The sequence below is a fragment of the Poecilia latipinna genome, unplaced genomic scaffold, assembly GCF_001443285.1.
Source record: "Poecilia latipinna isolate Pla-1442-1.1 unplaced genomic scaffold, P_latipinna-1.0 Scaffold1779, whole genome shotgun sequence".
Lineage (NCBI taxonomy): Eukaryota > Metazoa > Chordata > Actinopteri > Cyprinodontiformes > Poeciliidae > Poecilia > Poecilia latipinna.
Window position 1 is genome coordinate 53,927 of NW_015114395.1, and position 13,228 is coordinate 67,154.

Consider the following 13,228-nt stretch of genomic DNA (forward strand, 5'->3'; position numbering starts at 1 on the left):
ATTTGAGAAAGACTCCCTAAAACCCCCCCACTACTTCCTGTTGGGCATTAATCATGGCGCCAAGAGGTTTATTTGTGTGACAGATACGTGAAACGACTTAAACTAGTAAAGTTTTTTTATGTTTTCTCACATACACATGCAAACACAAATGCATTCAGTCTGAGTTTTTATAAATCATTTTTAGTGATATTAAATAGAGTTTTCATGTGAACAAAAGGCCATAATGCGTAAAAGTGTATCTGTTTTCACCGCTATGCGGCTACATGTGGACTGGGCGTAATTCTTATGAATTTTGAGCAAACCTGGACTACCACTGGGTGAAGGGCACTTTTCTCTTAAACTCATGTGAGTATTCATGTCAGCGTCCTGAATTGGTTTAGCTAACAGGAATTTTTATTTCAGTTTCAGAGACTGTTATGGTCGCTGAAACGTTTTCATCTTGATTTCTTTGTACAAGATTAGGCCATCTTTGAGTCAGATTGTCTGAAATTAAATCAGATCAGACTTTTCTCTCGTTTCGGGTCACTTTGAATTTTCGGACTTCTGATTTTAAGGACCTTAATAAATAAAATGTTCTTCTGATTATTGCAGCATTTAGCAAATAGAAACGATTTTGGTCATTCTGATAGTGAGAGAAAAAGGTGGGACACAGCTACTATTTTATACTGTATAGTCGCTACTGTACAGTCTATATTAGTATTGCACTTTTAGGTTGAATAGTTCTCACATAAACATTGAATATACCATGCTTCTTTACTGGATCAATAAATGTGCTAAAATAATAGATTTTCACATCATTTGTTGTTTTCATTCGTCTTCAAGACGATGAGTAGTAAAAAATCTTCCATATTTCCAGAAGAAACTGCTTCTAAAATAATATTTTGCCACTGGTAACGAGGGGAAAATGACTGCAGGTGTTACTGCCTGGAATCCTCCTAATGACTTTTCCTCATTAGAGCAAAGCTACTTCCCCTCTGCTGGCTGGCAGAGAGGAACAGCGTAAACATGCGCCTCCATTTATGGGTGCTGGCTGTTGCACTGTTTGTGCACGTGTCCACTGTGGCAGAAGCATATTTATAGAAGAAGTCGGACACGAGGACACACACACCGAAATGACCGAGGCTGCCCCACCAGCTGACAGAAGTTCATGATTCAGTTTGCTTGTTTCTGCTTTGGATTTTAGTTTTTCTCACTTTAATGTCCCTCTTTTGTTCCACACAGTACAACCCTACATTAGTTTAACCCTAAACTTTCTATTTTCACCTTAGGTCAGCCACAATTATGTTTTCTCCTTCTTTTCTGAGCAAATGAAATCAGATTTCATCAATGATCTGTTTAGCTCCCCTTTCCATCCTGTGCAGGCACCCAGAGAGCAGCCAAACATAAGCCTGTCGCAATAAGCAGTGATTAATTAAAATGAATGCAATAATTTCCATTCTGATGAAGGATAATTTTTGTTTAGAGACTCCATAATTTATTTTATTTATGGTTTTGGTTGTGTGTGTGTTTTTTAAATTCCCTTTTTATTATTTATTTTTTAGTCGTTTTATGTTGGAAATTTAAAATGTCTACCAGTACCAGTGTAAGTTTTAGTGTTTGAGAATACAAACTGGCTTTATTACTCCATTATCAATATATTACTAGAAAATGGTCTCAAAACAATAACATTATTGTGTATCTCAATAATTGCTGAGACAATTTATCGTCCGGTAAAATTTTCGCTGAGATGCAGGACTTTGAACATTCTTCAATCACATCTCTTTAGAGTTGTGTGAGGATTCTGTTGGGGACTGATTGTTCATGAGAAAGTCCTGTCTGCCACACCCGCTTCACAACTTCCATTGTTGTTCATCCATGTTTCACAATTGTTAAAATCAAAGACCTGCTTGTTGGTGCTTGAGTGGCATCACGACTAGTGATTTTTTCCATTTAGTTGATGTTTTACACCTTACATTGTAAACCCAACACTTTGTCGCTTCTTCCTGTAAATCAAGTCACAATTTCTACAAATGTCTCACTGCTTTGGATACATTTGCAGATTTAATAAATGAGTTTTCCTCCTGTGTGAGGGCCGGCAGAACTGAGCAGGATGTTGATGCAGGAGATGTTGTCTTGATTGCTGGATGGCTGGACTCGCATTTAGAAATTTCCAAAATCCAGAGACTTTTGGCAATGTTCAGTCCATGCAGGAAAATATATTTTTATTAGTCAGTGTATTGACAATATTTAACACCGCTATTAAAAAGGCTTTTTAAACTGTTTTGTGTTTTCCAGATCAATGTGCGCGTCACCACCATGGACGCTGAGCTGGAGTTTGCCATCCAGCCGAACACGACAGGGAAACAGCTGTTTGACCAGGTAAGAGTGTTTCACTTTACTCAGGAAAAAAACATTCATATCTTTGAAAGCATCAGATGTTTAGATATGTATCCGAGTAGAATTAGACCTCTGAATTAAGTCTTACCAACACGAAGCATAGAGTTATTGTAGCTGCATGATATTATAAAATCATCAGATAAATATATTGTTGTAGAACAATCTGATTGCATCCGCTGTGATAAATCCACATTTTCCACTCTTCCAACTCTCTCTGTGACCTTTAGCGTCTCGGATAATGCTAGCTTGGCCTCTACTGGTGTGCAGAGTCTGAATAATCATTTATAGCTAAAGAAATCTGTCATTATCAAGTCTTCTGGCATGCTGCTACACCTCAGACACTGTAGTGAGCCGTAGATGATTCAGAGATGTTGTGCAGCTCTAATTGTTGGTTGTCGTGTGGTTGTACCAGTCGGTGCTCGGCTGGTTTTAGATCTGTACACAAAAGGTCCTTTTGTTTTAATCGGGACCTTTTGGAAGACAGAGGATGGGTGGAAGTATTGGGCGTATTGTGCCCGCCTTTGTGTGTGTGTGCGTGTGTGAATATCTGGGAAGTAAAAGGGCAGCTTTCAGTGCCGTTTCATGTCAGACTGCAGGGTTGTTGGGGTTGTGGTGACATGGAGGAAGGAAGACAGAGAACAAGAGGCATTTCTTTGTTTTCTGCTTTTGCTGGTGCTCTTCTCTGACTTCTGCTTTAGTTTTTTTTTTTTATGTGAAGCCACAACAGCAATTATGTGTCCTTTTTAATTTGTTTGATGAAAATATGGATTTGTCCTTGTAAAACATTTTTAAATGTCGTCGGTAATGAACCCACCTAGTTTTTGAATAGCAACAAAAAGTATGGCTACGTTTTGATGCGATTCTAACTGAACATAGCAATACTAGAGGATAAACGTTACGTTACTGAAGTTACTGCTGCTGTAGCAAACATCCCAAACTTTTCTCATTTTTGGAGCTGACCGTGGACAAGAGTAGAGGTTGGGCTTTCAGCTCGGTTTTCCTGTCACGTAGCATGATTATCTTACAATGGTTACACTTTGAAACAAAATGTTAATCACTTTTAATGACGAGGAGGAAGTTTGTAACATTTACAATATATTTGTGAATATATTTGTCACAGACTGAAACACTAATGACACAAACACAGTTTCCTCAAATCTCTACTTTGGTTGCAGGTTTTACAAATAATAGTTTTTAACGATATAAAATTATGATTTCGTGTGCATGAAAGGACAAAGCATTAAAAAAAAAGTCTTTATTTTCCCAAAAACAAGCTTCAGTTTTGCGTGTTTCATATTAAAATGTTAGCAGATTGACATGAATGAGAAGGGCGTCCAATGACAGAGAGGCTGCAGAGCGAAATGCAAGCGGCCATAAGCTCGCATAAACACACACTGGAAGAGATGGAAAAAAAGCCACTGAGAGCTTTTAAATCTAACACACCTCAGCTGAGCCAGCATGAACACAAACTCTTTAATCAGTGACAATTACACGCCGTTCTTTTCCTCCCCTCTGGTTCTAACTCCTCCTTTCTCATCCTGAATGCGTTCGGCGACATTTCGAGGCGTTCCGGACGATATTTCACACACCGAGCTGTAAGAAGGACCGAGCAACTTATTCACTCAGCAAATTATTCACTCTCCCAGACGCCCCTGCTGAAGAGCATTTTAATGGGCCGTTTGAGTAAATTGCGTGTTCGTGTGATCATTTGATCCACATGGGTTTTTAATTTGTTTGTGTGAGCTTGCCTCTGTGACGCCTGAAGCAGAGTTAATTACACGCTGCGAGGGCTGATGTATTGACTGTAAATTCACTTTAGCATCAGAGTGTCCAAATCCCCTCTGGGAAATGGGTTGAGGTTTAGATGGTGTGTTTTGAACAAGCAGAGTTCACTAAAAAAAATAAAAGATGAAAAAGAATGTTGGATTAGTCACCAGTGAGATCACATGTAGCTTTTTGCCTCTTGGAAAACTTTATGGCACCAGAATTCAAATTATTTTGGTTTAGTTTCATTGTATTTTTATTTTTTATTTTATTTTTTATTTTATTATTATTATTTTAAAGAAAATGATAGAGGGACTGAACAATACTCGATGTTGGAATAAAAAGTCTGTCTTAGGGAAACCCATTTGGCGTAATGGACGGTTTCCCTCTTGCCACCCGGTCCATGCACCTGTATGCAGAACCGAAAGCCTTTTTCTCGTTTCAGGTTGTGAAGACTGTGGGTTTGAGGGAAGTCTGGTTCTTCGGCCTGCAGTACACAGACAGCAAAGGCTACGTGACGTGGCTCAAACTGAACAAGAAGGTGAGAAAACCCTCCCAGGTACCGAAATCCGCCCAGGGTTTCCTCTGCATGCAACTGATAAAAGTTGCCACACCTTCAGAATCAAGTTTTTATTTTATATTCATGTTAAAACACTACAGTCTGAGAGATATGTACATATATAAATATATGTGGCTTGTGTTTGGACACTTACATTAACCATAGTCAGAGTTTGAAATGAATTTAAACATCATGAAATGTAAAAAAAACTGGCTGCTGTGTGCTGTGCTGGTAAAACTAGACGATATTCCGAAGTAGAGGGAGAGAAAAGGTGAAAGAAAAATGCCTGAGGAAGGTTAAGTTGAAGGTGTTTTTAGTTAAAGTCTGTGAGAAAAATCCTAATTATGATGTATGTTGCATTTAAACAACAAAATAGCTAATTAATATAGTTTGGCTTTCAATTATATTTAGTGTTTCACAGGGTTTCCCCCAGAAAACATGCTAAGCCCGGTGCTGCAGGCTCCAGGGCAGTCATCCATTCAGCCACCTGCCTTGTTTTTAAGTTAAAAAATGTGTAAAATTTGAAGATATCACTTGATAGCTATGCATTATTGGAAGATTGGAAGATAATTTAATACCTAAACATCAACTTTAAAGTTCTAAAAAAAAAGGCAATTATTAAAAAAAACCTAAAATAAATTAACATTGCAAAGCCTGGTGGGGGCACAAGTAAAGCCTGGTGGCCCGCCAGGCTCATAGCACACTGTGGGAAACCATGTGTTTCAGATTCGTTTTGAAGGCTCCCTGCAGAGTCGCGTCACTTCATTTCCCCCACAGACAGCCCAGCAACACAGTCAAGAAAAAAATATTAGAGGAAACGCTGCTAGCCTCTCTAATCTCATTTCGAGTGAATCATATACTTGATGGGTGATTGTGTTGAATAATAATAAAAAATGTTCCCCCCCAGGTGACCCAGCAGGACGTGAAAAAGGAGAATCCTCTCCAGTTCAAGTTCAGAGCGAAGTTCTTCCCGGAAGACGTTTCCGAGGAGCTCATCCAGGAGATCACGCAGAAGCTCTTCTTCCTTCAGGTGTGGCGCGGCGTTCGTCTCGTACGGTGACGTAACCACAAAGCAGATTTAGTCTGGTTTGTTTCTCCAACATGTAACAGACTAGTTAATGCGGGTGAGCAGGGCGGCTGATCCGATGTGGAGCGATCAGGTCGTTTGGCAGCTTGTCGCCTCCGATGGAGATCCCTAATGCAGTTAGCGTGAAGGTCGTTCCACTTGACCCGATTCCCTGTTTACGTCCAGTAAAACAAATGTTTCATGGAGTTATTCACTTTGGATTAGCTAATGCTAGGCTACTTAATGCGGGATGTTTGTTTTGCGTTCCTTAATTTTTAACTGAATCTTCTTAGTTTTCTGCCTGAGCTGGAAATTATGAGTCCGTTTCATGTTATGTGCTTCAGGTAGATTTCACTTTGGTGTTAAGGTCAGTGAACCTGTTCTTTTATGAGGTAGAAAGAAATTGAGCATTTTTTCATCCTTTACAAGAATCAAGTGTAAAAATGCTGTGGAGCCTTCATCGGTTGTTCCTGCTGCAGAGATTTTAGATGATGGTTCTTGGATACCAGACAAGTAAAAAAGAAGAAGTTCTGCCCAGATGATCCGTACGGAACAAACTGCATTAACAGGATGATGTCATTTTGTTCTCGCAGTCCTGGCAGGGAGAGCAAACCTGTAAAAAGAAACAAAAAAAAGTTTAAGTTGGCCAACCAAGCAGTCATTTAAAAAAAAAAAAAAATTGTCTCCTGCTGTTTTGCAAAATTATACCATACGCTGTGCAGCTTATTCTGTAGGTGAAGCCAATCTGGGTTTTCTCAAACGTTTTACGATGACGTTGAACCATAAAGAACCTGGACTTCTGGCTGCACCTTTCCCTGAAATATCATTAAAATAAAGCCGTTTAAGTCGACGAGTTAAGTTTACGAAGCACTTTAACGAGGAACAGTGAGTTTTATCAGCACGCGATTAACTGGAACCACTTGGAAATATGATTATGAGCTGAGGAACATAAAACATGACCTGCCGTATGTCCAGACTGGCACAGGACATTATATATGTAAAAAACAAAAAATACAGATTTCTATAGATTTCATTGAACTATATAATGGACTATATTTATGGGGGGAAAAAAAAGAAAGATGGAAGAGGAGTTTTTCAAGGTGAGATTTGGCCAAAGTTTTGAAAATTTTATTCAAATAAAAAAAAAAAACCTTTATGTTGGGTTATGAACACATTAATCACTGGTTATTTGTAATGTAGCTTACAGTCATAAGCAGTGAGGCCTAACAGACTTCTGCAGTGAAATTTGGGTCAATCTGAAGCTAATGCTAGTGCTAAGCTAGCACCGGAGCTGTTCTTCTGTTTCTGTTGTTCACACAGACACAGTGAACACAGTTGAACCTTTAACTCTCAGTAGATGCTGAATCTGTTCCCCCAAACAATCTTTTAAACCCGACTGGACCAAAACTATCTCACACAACGGTGAAGAAGTGATCAAAGAAGGCAGACACTTGATTATTTTTTATCAGGATAATGACAGATAAAAAAATAAACTTTTCTTCTTGTTATCCAGTCAGAATTGCTGTTTAATATTAAAGGCCTCTTTGCATATTGCCCAAGCTTCCCTGGGTTATTCTCGTCTCTCAGCAGGTAACTAATGAAAAGTACGCATCAGATGTTTGCCTGATTTAATTTTGATGTTTTTCCAAAACTCTTTCAGGTGAGATTTCTCCCTCGTTGAGCTTAAAGGGGGCAAATCCACTGTTTTGGCCTAAATGTCTCTGTAGCTGTGCAGCTCTGTTATAATTCAGAATAAAATGTTGCATTTTAAGAAGAACGAGCTCAGAACTCTAAAATGAAGATCTTCCAAAGCTGCTTTACAGATTTGTCTTTTTCTTTCTTTTTTTTTTTAAACTGCTAGTTCACTGTGTTTCTGTGACAAACATCACATTACTGTTCAGATGAAGAGGCTGAACAGGAAACCAGAAATCCATGTTAATGCAACAGCTCCCTCTACTGGAAGACAAACTACTTGCAATCTGAGCAAATTTTCCTAGTGTCTCATCTCTCTCTGTTTCTCACGGACGTTTAAAATATTGGTTAAAATCGCAAAATACAATAAACTGCAGCCAGAATCCAATTCTACCTTTGAACTTGTGTGTTCCCTCTACAGGTGAAAGAGGCCATTTTGAATGACGAGAACTACTGTCCTCCAGAGACGGCCGTCTTGCTGGCCTCCTATGCGGTTCAGGCCAAGTATGGAGATTACAGCAAAGACGTCCACAAGCCCGGCTACCTGGCGAACGACCGGCTGCTGCCACAGAGGTACAGCAGAGACGCACACAAAGGCCGACTTTTTGCTGTTTTTTTTTTTCACAGCAAAACTAAAGAAAAGGAGCATAAATGTTCTTTTCTGTTTTGTTGAACATACATTGTTGTGCTACCAAGTGTTGTGGAGCCCATCAGTATCTCTAGGTCTATATGTAGGCCTGAACAATAAATCAATTAACCGCATGATCAGTCAAAACAAACTCAATAATTCCCATTTGCTTGATTTATTTTTTTTCTTTCTACTAAAAACTGGATGATAAAAGTCTTCAATGTGGTACTTTGGCCTCAACTATCCCTTTTTTTAAGGAGTTTTTATTTCCAGAAACTCCATAATTAATTTTATTTGTTATTTCTGTTTTGATTATTATTATTTTGGATATTTAAAATGCCTTCCAGCTCCAGTGTTAAATGTTTATTAGAATGCAAAGTTTATTTGACCATGTGTTCTTGAGTTATTATGCCATTACAGGCAGAATCTGTCCTTTTATCCTCAAAACAACCATTCAGACACATGCATAGTTTTATTAAAGCTATTTGCATGCAGAACACCACATGTAATATGCTTGTTCAGTTCTTTTTCTCTCTGGATGTTTCTTAATTTGTAACAAATGAATGTTGGCTGACAGTCTTCATGGTTTATGTTGTAAAATCTGTAGAGTTTTGGAGCAACACAAGTTAACAAAGGAGCAGTGGGAGGACAGAATACAGACGTGGCACCAGGAGCACAGAGGGATGCTCAGGTGAGTGTTTTAATGTTTGGGTTTTTTTTAAATTACCGTTCAGCACCCTCGATTGTTTCTATGATTCAAAGGGTCGTGGTTGATGCACTTTCTGATATTAAACGCGTGTAGCGTCCAAGTGTCTGTGTTCACTGTGTGTCTGTGGACGTGTGCAGGGAGGACGCCATGATGGAGTACCTGAAGATCGCTCAGGACCTGGAGATGTACGGTGTCAACTACTTCGAAATCAAAAACAAGAAGGGCACGGAGCTGTGGCTGGGCGTGGACGCGCTGGGCCTCAACATATACGAGCACGAAGACAAGTAAACAAAATAAAGCCTCAAACACCTGCAGGGTCGCATCGTTAGAGCCGGTTGGTCAGAGGTGTCCAAAGTATGATACAGATGATGCAGATTTGCAACATTTATTAAACTTGGCTGAATGTGATCTAAATCCTGATTTTATTGCTCAGAAATGACTGTTTTGCTAAATTTTCTCAGATGCAAACATGCAAAACCCTCAAGTTTTGTATCTATTATTATCACATCCATCAATTCTGACTAATTTCTGGGTTTAAAGTGTTAAACGCCCAGTTTATTATTGGATTGCATGAACATTTCCTTTTGGCCCTCCAGTCCCTTTGACTTGTTGATTTTGGCCCATGTGCCCAAAGGTTTGGACATTCTTGCTTTAAACGTAAATCACCCATATAATTTATAAAGAAACTAGTCTTTTTTTTTTTTTTTTTGAGCAGTTGCATGTAGACGTTGATCTACGGTAGCAACTGCTGAAGTTAAAATATGTCGAGGAATCAAAAGTAGTTAATTTGATGCTGCTTTTGATTTCCTTTTGCTGTTTTTTTCTCTCTTCTTTGCGGATCCAGAGGTTGGGATATTTTTTCCCTTGTTCTTTGCAAAATAGTCGCAGCTCATTCCGATTGGATGAAGGCATGATGCTGCCACCACCGTGTTTCACACTGGGGATGATCAGTGATGTGCGGAGCTAATTGTTCCACCATCCGTAATGTTTGACATGCAGGTTTTGTATTAATGGATGTAAAATATTAATGTAAATTTACCAGATTTGGCAAAAAAAAAGAAAAAAAACTTTCCATAAAACAAACACAAGATGCAAAAATACCATTAAAGCAATGTCATTCATTAAAATAAGACATGCAGTAAAAATAAATAAAAACGTGGTCAGGGATCCCTACTTTAAGAGGCTAATATAAAAATGCTATTGTCTTTTTAAAGTGACTGTTCCTGAACGTTGTTTTACAGTAAACTTCTCCACAGCTTCGTCTCTCCTGACCTGTTCATGTCTCTCATGGTTTTAATGAAACTGTTTGTTTACGAAAGTTGTCCAAGAAATTCCACTGAAATCTGAGAAAAAATGCTTTTCTTTTAACAAGTTTTTAAAAAAAATATTTGTAATCTATTGAGAAAAACAAACCCTTTTCCTTCCGTTACATAACCGTGCTTGGCAGAAACTTCAGAGTTTTTGTACTTTTGCACGGCTGTGTATGAAACTGAAAGAGGAGGAGAGTGAAACCACAACAGCTCCGTGGATTTATTTCCTCCCTTCATCATGTTGACAACCAGCAGATAAAACTCAGCTCAGGTGATTTTATTCCTATGTGTTGAGCTCTTGGCACCACGAAATGCTGAATGCCGTTCCAAATGGGAACGCTAAAACCAATCGGCACAACCAAAGCTGTGAAATTATTGAGGAAGTTGACGCCTAGCATTTGAAAGATAATCATTTGTAAACTTTGTGAGTAAATCACAGTTCCCATCCTAAATGTTCACCCGACATCTCCTCAGATTGTCTCCGAAGATCGGCTTTCCTTGGAGCGAGATTAGAAACATTTCCTTCAACGACAAGAAGTTTGTCATCAAACCCATCGACAAGAAAGCTCCAGTAAGTCCAGCCGACTGAACGGGAATAAACTGGTGCCGGTCCTGTGTTGAATACGGCGGTCGTTTAAGGCGTAACCCCGGGGTTTCCCCCTCCCTCCTGCAGGACTTTGTGTTCTACGCCCCTCGGTTGCGGATCAACAAGCGCATCCTGGCGTTGTGTATGGGAAACCACGAGTTGTACATGAGGAGGAGGAAGCCGGACACCATCGAGGTGCAGCAGATGAAGGCCCAGGCGAGGGAGGAGAAGCACCACAAGCAGATGGAGAGGTACGGAGCAGCTGCTAGTCAAGAGTCTCATTTCATCCTGAAGCTCACTTTTTACTTCTACTACTAGATTGACGTGCGTTTATTGTTTTGTTTCTTTCTTTCATAACTCCTAGTGAGCAGTAGGGGGCGGTGTTGTATCAGAAAAAACTCAGTCACAGTGGGTTGCTGTTGGAGTGGATGTTACAGAAACGAATAAATAAAATAAATTACACACAAAATAAATGGTAACATTTGCAGCGGGACCAATAAGCAACTCGCCTGCATCACATGTGCCAAACTTGAGGCTTGTGGGCTGAATGCAGCCCACCAGAACTGTTTATGTGGCCTATACTCTAGAGCAGGGGTGTCAAACTCGTCTTGGTTTTGGGTCAAATCAAGGTCATGAATGCTCTTAAAGGGCCAGTTGTTCCAGAATGTATAGATAAAACCTGATCACAAACTGTTAAAATAGCAATGAATTCTTCAAATTAAATAATATTACCAAACATCTTTTCAGTCCCTCCATGATTTTGATTCTTTTTGTATTTTTTTTTTTTTTTTTTTTCAATAAAAAAAATCAAAGGGGGTTTGGCCCTAATTTGGAAATATCTGTGATATTTGCTCTTATTTATGATGGTAAATGGAACTTTTTATATAGATCATGGACTATAATCTGACATCAATTAAGCCCGAGGCAGCTGTGCAGTACAAGTAAGAAAGTTTTTGACAATTTGAGAAAAATCTGCAATAAACTCCCAATTATTAGAACAAAAAACTGCGGAGATTTGTTGATTTTTGCACAAATTTCCACGATAATTCTCAAGAACCTTAATGGACCGACTGATATAATGTGGCAGTAAACAGATAAAAATGGCCTTGATTTGATTGATAACATAATATTTAAGCACACTTAGCGTTTAGTCCAGAATCTAGAGGGCCGCATAAAAAGCTTTGGTGGCCGGATTTGGCCCACGTGCCTCGAGTTTGACACACGTGCTCAAGAGAGTCGCATAGCAAGAATTTTACAATAACAGTTGTGTGATTAAATATTATTTTATCTGTCAAATAACATGAGTTTTTATTTCTAGAGTGCCAAATTACATCAAAAAGATGTTAAATATTGATGAAGAAATGCTTATCAAACACACAGAGGCATATTTTAACAGTTTGTTAGATTTAATAGTTTCATGATTAAATTCTGCCACAAATCTTTCCTATGTTGTCGTCCTCAGTTGCCTTCAGGGTTTACTCAACAAACTTGGCTCAAAACGTATCTGTAATGTCTTGATGTAAAATACAGATGTGTGTCTTTTAATGTAACGTTTTAAATAACTTGACAGCTAACTTGGTGTGTGGCTGTGATTTAAAAAAAATAAATAAATAAATTTCTTTGTATTTCTCTGACAGAGCGCAGCTGGAGAACGAGAAGAAGAAGCGCGAGCTGGCAGAAAAAGAGAAGGAGCGAATAGAGAGAGAAAAGGCGGAGCTGATAGAGAGGCTGAGGCAGATCGAAGAGCAGACGCAACGGGCTCAGAAAGGTTCGTCCTGCTCCACTCCATCAGTTATCTGTGTTATCACTGCTGAATAAATGCCAGACTTTGTTCCCACACCCATGGCATTCAGTAGCTATTATAAAACATATTCATATTTACCATTTTAAAAACATGATTAATCTTCTCTAAAATCTTCTCTCTGCTTCATACTTTTATTATTAGTTTAATTTTCTACATTCCTGCGATTGAAAACTGTGACGTTTGTGATAACAAGAGTAAAACTGGATATGTAGCCATCAGGTAGATAAAATAATTAGTTTTTTCAATAAAAGTAAGATTTGTGTCACGCATATAAATGTAGTTTTTGCACCTTATGCTAAAGTTTCTAATGGAAGAGCTTAACTTCCCTCTGTCTCCCTAAAGAACGCCGACACCTGATTGGTTCTCCTGCACAGAAACGTTCTGCACCACATCAGCACAAAGCAAAATGTATTAGTATCAGATGATTACTAAAGATTTAAATACTCATTTATGACATGTGTTTTTTTTTTTAATTATTCCTACTCATTTAAAAGTTATGCAAGTAAATCATCAACTATAAGCTGCTGCAATAAAAATATGTGTGTGCAGAGCCAGGCATGTTTTCCTCATGTGAACTTGCATACAGCAAATTCACATGAGGAATTTGCTGTATGCAAAAAATGAAGTTCCTTGTTGGGGCCTGCTTTTTTTTTTTTTTTTTTTTTTTTTCCTTTTGGTTTTTTAAATTTTCTTTTTTATAAAGAAAAAAAAAAAAACAAGATATCTTTTTTTCT

The 13,228-nt window shown here is 38.5% G+C and overlaps 1 protein-coding gene across 3 annotated transcripts in view; it reads left to right on the forward strand.

Moving 5' to 3' along the window:
• The window catches only part of LOC106965188 (radixin), a 48,987-nt gene that overhangs the window by 28,023 nt on the left and 7,736 nt on the right, over positions 1–13,228 (forward strand). For all 3 annotated transcript variants that reach the window (XM_015061119.1, XM_015061117.1, XM_015061118.1), the window contains exons 3-11: positions 2,275–2,358; positions 4,586–4,681; positions 5,607–5,729; positions 7,879–8,030; positions 8,693–8,776; positions 8,932–9,078; positions 10,579–10,675; positions 10,778–10,941; positions 12,328–12,458. In XM_015061119.1, coding sequence (XP_014916605.1) covers positions 2,275–2,358; positions 4,586–4,681; positions 5,607–5,729; positions 7,879–8,030; positions 8,693–8,776; positions 8,932–9,078; positions 10,579–10,675; positions 10,778–10,941; positions 12,328–12,458 — 1,078 coding nt within the window. The remainder of the gene's footprint in view (positions 1–2,274; positions 2,359–4,585; positions 4,682–5,606; positions 5,730–7,878; positions 8,031–8,692; positions 8,777–8,931; positions 9,079–10,578; positions 10,676–10,777; positions 10,942–12,327; positions 12,459–13,228) is intronic.